Source organism: Nicotiana attenuata, chromosome 7, assembly GCF_001879085.1.
Source record: "Nicotiana attenuata strain UT chromosome 7, NIATTr2, whole genome shotgun sequence".
In the NCBI taxonomy this organism is placed as follows: domain Eukaryota; kingdom Viridiplantae; phylum Streptophyta; class Magnoliopsida; order Solanales; family Solanaceae; genus Nicotiana; species Nicotiana attenuata.
In genome coordinates, this window is record NC_031995.1 from 27643620 (window position 1) to 27651038 (window position 7419).

A 7419-nucleotide genomic window follows, 5' to 3' on the forward strand; every position below is an offset into this window, starting at 1 on the left:
CATTGATCACGATACTACACACACACACACACACACCCCACCCCCCCCCCCCAAAAAAAAAACGAAAGAAAAAGGAAGAGGAGAATTGCATTAACAATGCATCTATACCTTATCTCCATTTTTTTTGTATCTAGAGTTACTGTTAGATTCCCATGTTTCATATATCTTTCCATTTCCACTTGAGTCAATAATTGGGAGTCATTGCATAAGGTCAGTCATGCTATCACCATTTTTCAATTGTAATATTTGTCTTGTTGGTAGACATGCTATAGTCATTCACACGTAGAAATATTTACATCAAGGAATCCATACTCATATCATATGAGTAATCCAACCACTATAGAAGTTCCTATTTCGTAAACACCTCACATGGCATGTTGGAAATCGAACTATCATTATTAACATATGAAGCTTGAAAACTAATTAACGTACAAATACTTTTATTCTTTAATTTAAGAAAGAAAATCATTCAAATTTAAGGCTTAATCCCCTTTACTGTTGCTAAAGTTTCAACATTGTGCCACATACCTCTCCACAACTTGTCAAAGATGTTCTATTCTTTGAAGGGAACTCCATGGAGCAAAGACAGAGGAAGCTCTTGATCCTATTTTTAGGACATGTCAAATTAAATCTGGAAACTTTGTTAGTTTTGTTGAAGTGCTTCATATGATTGAACTGAAGCAGATGATTTAACTGTTGTTGAAGTGAACAAACTGTAATTTGACAAGTTACATGTTTTATTTAATTCTTACCAGTCTAATAGTTTATAGTTAGTTCTTCTCTGTGCTAGTATTAGTGGAGGCTTTGATCTACTCTCTATGCTGTATCAGCTGAGTATTTAAAGCTAAATTTTTACTGGTGATAGGAGTAAAGATTCTTTGGCTGCCAACTCGAAGTGACTCCGAATGCAAACTCTAGTATGTGTCACACAACAAAAGTTTAGATTTTTTGATTTGGTATCGGCAAAATACAGCTCTTACATTCTTTATATAGTTCATAACGTAGTATGCGAGTTTCTTCTTTCAAGTTGTGATTGTAAGCGAGTTATATTAATTATAACTCCTTTTTATATTTCTACCCCATATTGATATTGTGTATGGCAAGATTGGGAAAGGGGGGTTCCTTCTTCTTAGTTTTTTCACAGTTTCATCGTTTTTTTCTATAAAAAAAAAAAATCAAAAACCCGTTCGCTAATACAATCCAGATATAAACCTCAAAAGTTTCATAAAAATTTCTAATTTTTCACTGTAGAACTAACTATCAGAGAATAGAATTGAAATCTTGAAACTCAAACAAGTATATACAAAATAATAGGCAAGGGAATTGGGAATCTCATAAAATAATAACAAGAAATTCTAAAGGTTTTATAACTTACCTGTTGAAGAGAAAACAAATTAGAGTAGATGATGATAGATGGAGAGTGGAAGAGGCGTGAAATTTATGCACAGAAGATGGAGAAGAGAAGCGTGAAACTTTGCTAAAATAAAGCAGTCGTTGAGCGAAACTTTGCGAAAATAAAGTTAGTACCGGTTTTTTCAAAAGTCTGAGCGACAGTAGGACTTTGTTATAGATCTACCCGAATAAGATACTTTCAGACCTATTAAGAGCTTTTAAAAGAGAAAAAACAAATAGACTTAATGGGCTGGATCTGAATAATTAGAGTTAAGATTTAAAAAACAAATACACTTAATGGGCTAGATCTGAATGATTCAGATTCAGACCTCGTGAGGCCTTAAGCTGCCATGATACTACCCGCCCCATAGCTTCTGATTGTCCACCAGTCAAGAATTATTGGCCATCCATCGTTTACAAAAAATTTCATTATTTCTGACTTGCTCTCTTTTGATGCTTAAGGTTGAATAGATTCCTTTTTCCTTTAAGATCTTTCTCACTATACCCAGGAAATAGGCAGAGTTGAGCACATGAAAGTAAAGGTCTGTCAGAGGAACAATTTTTTCCCTTCATTAATATCAATGACGAAGTACCTATATATATACAGGGGCATAAATACTAACTCAGAAGGGTACACACTAAGCTAAAGAATGCCTATTTAGAGACCCTCACTAATGCCATATCAATGATTTTTATCTACCGCGTAACAGATTGCTCTTCAAATCTCCCGTGCTGCTTGAATTGAGGAAAATGCACACACCTTGAACTGTCTCAACTACAAGATGGATGTTGTCACTTGATTCAAAGACCATTAAAGATGGATAATCTGCTAGGTTAGACCATACTGAACGGTGCAAACCTCTCTGTGAGCAGCAACAGCAACAGCTGCAGCCCCAACTGCCCCAAACTGTGTTTGTGCCTGTAGTAGTTTTGCATCTATGGCAAGTTGACCTCCCAACTGTGCTACCTTTGCCTGTGTATGGTAGTACGGGTTGGTGTTCATATCGATACTCATACTAGACGTCGACTTGGCAACCATGCACTGCCCAGGTTGCGGCTTAACTTGAGAGCGGTCCTTCTCTGCTTCGGTTCCATACTTCTCTAGATTTGCAGAATTACTTCTGAACAAATAATGTGGAGAAATGCCATGCGGTGGGAGGACAGGATTCTGAGAATATACTCTTCCATCAGCGACTTCTTTCATGCTTCTGTCACCATCATATCGTAAAACCGGCCCTACTGCTCTTCCAGGTTTGGCTGAAAAATGATAGAACTGGCTATTAGAGAAGAATCCAACATACATGCATCCCACCATCAAAAATATTTGGCAAGGGCGTTAAAAAGCAAATCAAATAAGCATTCAACATTCTCTAAGTTTCAGCATTACGTATATACTTATTGGGACACCACGTATATATGATCTTCTACTCATCCCCTCTCCCCCACCTCTGCAGGAGGGATAACTTAAGTCGCCTTAAGTTGCGTTCTCCATAGCTGAGTAGTGAGTTCTAGTTCATCCAATGTATTACCACATGGAGAAATATTTGACATTCATTTTGAAGACGTAGACATAACATACATTATTGCTGGGAGTCCCAGCACAGAAAATGTTAACCATACCTGTGGGTACTCGAGGTGGTGGTCGCAAAACCTTCTGGTCTGTGACTCTGACGCCAGCAGTTGCCTTTTCTGTTACTTGCCTATGATCAAACATAGGGTTCTGTTGTGTTCTGGGAGGGATGGTACTGGAATTAACCGTAGATCTGCAACACATTTAAGAACATATGTGAGAAAGCCCCAAATAAACAGACTGAAAAGGAGAGAGCAGAAGGGAAAAGGTAGGAGCCACACTCTCAGGCTATGTTGTGCTGACTCTCCAAAAATGCCGCTGCACCCGTGTCGGATCCTCCAAAAATGCACTGCTTTTGGAGGATCCGACATGCACCCGACGACATTTTTGCGGAGTCCGAGCAACATAGCTCTCAGGCAACAGCTTTTCCAATTTAATGCACAAGTTATTTTTCCAAATCTGAACTTTCTCAGGAAGCATGAAAGTACATCTTATTGTTCAGTTAGGTCACTTCTCCAGCAAATACAAGAATAAACAAAAGCTCTTTCTGTGGGAGAGATAAAGTGAACAAACAGAAGTACAAACGAAAAGAACATATTCATGAAGACAAAACCAACAAAACATCATGGAGACAAAACCAACAAGACAAACAACTAATGGAATCTTACCGTGGGAGAGAGACGTGCTTTCGACCAGGAGGAATTACTGGACCACTTTTACCACTATTTTCCTCGAGAAAGGCAAATTGCCTTCTGAAATTACCAATGGCACTGCATATTCAATGATTGTTAAAATACCAATCAGTAACTTAGACAAGATATTATGGTACAAGAAAACAGAGACAAAAAATAGTAGAGAAGTATAACAACCTAGGATAGAGAAAATTTGCACCATCATTTCCAGCCATGTAGTCCTTCAGAAGCTGAGGATGGTACTCTAGTATCTCCCGAAATATTAGTTCTCTAATGTCCTCCTTGGTGACCATTCGCCGCTCAAACTCGAACTCCAGCTTCGAGATTGGTGGACTAGAAGGTTCCCTCTCAATCTTGGCCAGTCCCTTAAAGTAAGGATCAGCCAAAGCCTAAAAGATAGGAGGAAAAACACAATAAATGAGAATGAAATTAGATAAGGACAAGCACAGAGAGATTCCATTCACGTAATCTTAACACCACAAACATATGAGGTAGAGTTACCTGTTCAGCAGTTGGGCGATCCTTTGGATCAAATGCTAACAACCTCCGCAACAGCCCGAGAGCCAAAGGATCTGCATTTGGAAATTTCTCGGTAAAAGGAACTGGGCTCTTTTTCCGCATGTCTGTCAAATACTTCCTTGCCTTCTCATTGCGAACCTGCACTCAAGAGGGAATGCTCTTCAATTGATTTGTTGTCGGACAATGCTAACATCAACAAAAACCAAATAGACTGATGTCTCTTACCCCAGATACGATATCAGCTGATGGTGTCCCAAGAAGATCAGTAATCAAATCCAACTGGTGCACAACACTTTTGCCTGGAAACAGCGGTTTCCCTGTCAGGACCTCCGCAAAGATACACCCAATACTCCAGATATCAATAGCAGGTGTATACTGCAAGGAATTCAAGCATGAATTAGAAGATAAATCAGCAAAAAGATCAGTAAAGCCCTGGTGAAAAATTGACCCAAGACCTAACACAGTTACCTGAAGAATAGAAAAATCAACTTCCAGGAGAGTTCAATAGTCCTCCCTGAACAAGAACGGTTTTAATCTACACATCACTATTTAATACACTCGGAACGGAACAAAAATCTGTTATTCTAACTAGAAAGCCCTTCCTTTTAGCACTATCATTATACACGACATGGCAACAATACTGAATAACAAGTACCTTTTCACCTTTCTAAAGCATGGGGAAAAGGAGTCTTTACATGATGCCAAAACGGCATCTAATCAATTGAATCCAGCAAAAACGGGCATGAAAATGCTCTGTGATTATGCACGAGCTATTGCAAGGTGGCTAATTAATTGACGACTAAATATGTAATCCTAAGGTACAAAATAAAACAACGCAAGGAGGGGTGTTGCAATACTTGACAAGTATAATTTTTTATAAGTGAAAAGTATTCTGACATATTAAGAAAATCACCTAAGACAAAATTCTAGAATGGAACTCATAGATAAGGTACAAAATAAAATGTACTAGCTATTATCGGGGAGCTGAAAGAAGCTGCACAATATTTGCATATATTACCTTAGAGAAGAAAGACCCACATAGCTCTGGTGCTCGGTACCACCTTGTAGCAACATAATCCTGCATAATGTGTCACAACAAGACAAAAATGAAGAATGTTCTAGTCAAAATGAAGGAAAACGTTCACCATTTTAGTAAAGCTTTACATGATCTAAACTAAATCCAAGTAATCCTTATATATGACATGCGAGCTAAAATGAAAGCTTACCGTCCAAAATATACTAGTTGGAGTATCACTGAATGCAACCCTTGCCAATCCAAAGTCACATATTTTGAGTTTACAATTCGCATTTGCCAATATATTTTTGGGCTTAAGATCTCGGTGGTAAACATTTGCTGAAATGAATATATATCAGTCAGAATGGGGAAAACAGGACCTTCATCCACGGGCTGAAAATAAACATCCTTAGGAAAAGTTAATGATATATCATCAATACTAAAAGTTAGTTCATTCACTAGACTATCACCTGTGTGCATAAACTTCAATGCTCGCAGCATCTGATAGAGGAAAAACCGATGGTGCTCATGTGTCAAGTCATCGTTGGCCTTAATGACATGGTGAAGATCAGATTCCATAAGCTCAAAAACAACATAAATATCTCGAAATTCTCGTCTTGAAGGTGGTAACATGATTCGCTTAATTTCAACAATATCGGGATGCCTAAGAAGTCTAAGCAATTTGACTTCACGCAGAATTCGAATTGCATCAGAGATGTGCTCGAAAATATCAGTTATTTTCTTTATAGCCACTTTCTCTCCTGTATGAGTGTCAATGGCAGCACAAACTACTCCATAGCTTCCCTTGCCTATAACTTCCAAAATTTTATACCTATTCGCATCACCGTACTCGGTGAAGAACTCCACTTCTTTGGAACTCTGTATGATCATTAACAAAGAATCAGAACATACATTCCATTGTAGTAAATATAAGATGAAACTTGTATGGTTCTCAAAATATATGTTAATGCAATATTCAAATAATATTCCTAGATAATCAACCTTTCAAGAGAGAGAAATAAGGATTAATTTGTAACTTGAATAGAGAATGTGACCAGATTTGAAAATTAGACCACACACTCATGAAATACTATTTCAGAGCAAAAAAGAGGCTACGCAAAGAACTTAAGAATCAGATCACATTTCGAATTGACATAGTAATTAGGATAAAGTAAAAAATTGGAATCTAGAAAACCAAAAAAAAAATTCAAAAATGAAGACACGCAGCTGACTCAATCAGTCAATTATGGCTCAACTCTACCTAGATGGGTTCGGCTATATCCATTTCCTCTATATTTCACTGGAAAAAATTCTGTCTTTTAATTAAGGCAAATTAGGGTTATCTAGGAAATATCAAATCCAGATCTCTCCTTTCTTAAAAAGAACAAAAAGAAAAATTTGTAAGAGGACGAGAAAGAAAGAAACCTTCTTGCGATAATCTTGCTGCATCTTCAATACTTGTTAAACAATCCGGGGAAACCAATAAATTCAAAAAGAGGATATCTTGAGGGTATTAAACAAAAGATCAGATCAAAAAAACCAAATCCCAAAATACTAGAGAATAAATGAGAATTTAGCCGCACTTGCCCCAGCGACACCAACTACGGATAACCAAACGGCAGTCCCTCGTTATTCTCTCCCAAATCACCACCAACTTACTCATCCACTTCTCAATTAACCCAACTTTGATTCTCTTCTAACACTAACACATACACACAATTAAAGACTATCAGTTGAATCCTACAAAACTTGAAAGGAAGAACTGTAACCCTTTTCGGGGCAAAGAAGGAGGCCCAATTGAAGAGAAGGAAGAAAGGAGAGGAAATATGGGTGAGCTTTGGGGTCTTTTTAAAGGCAAGGAAAGGCTGTGCCTTTGCGTGTTTCTGCGGTTGTGTTTTCCCCTCTTTTTTATTTTTTTATTTTTTCCTCTATTTCTATATTTCATTTGAAAAAAGAAAAATTACCCTAAAACTTTATTTTATCAAAAATTGAAGTTTAAGCGATATACCATTGGTCAATTTATTTAGCACTATTTTCCTTTTTGTTTGTCCCTAAAGATCAGGGCATATTTATATTAATAAAATCTACGTTAAAACATATTTATGCTACTGTTAAGATTTTTTTTGGTACAAGACTACTTTCAGTATTTTATATATATATATATATATATATATATATATATATATATATATATATATTTTTTTTTTTTTTTTTTTTTTTTTTTTTTTTTT

The 7419-nt window shown here is 36.8% G+C and overlaps 1 protein-coding gene across 1 annotated transcript; it reads right to left on the reverse strand.

Annotated features, from left to right (window-relative positions):
• LOC109228860 (mitogen-activated protein kinase 19) lies at nt 1936-7021 on the reverse strand. Its single transcript, XM_019394099.1, has 10 exons — nt 6614-7021; nt 5659-6067; nt 5400-5527; nt 5192-5251; nt 4399-4548; nt 4156-4311; nt 3832-4043; nt 3631-3732; nt 3013-3155; nt 1936-2649 (listed from the first exon to the last, which is right to left on the reverse strand). Exons 1-10 carry the CDS (start codon nt 6635-6637, stop codon nt 2222-2224), a joined length of 1812 nt encoding a protein of 603 aa, XP_019249644.1. The 5' UTR covers nt 6638-7021; the 3' UTR covers nt 1936-2221.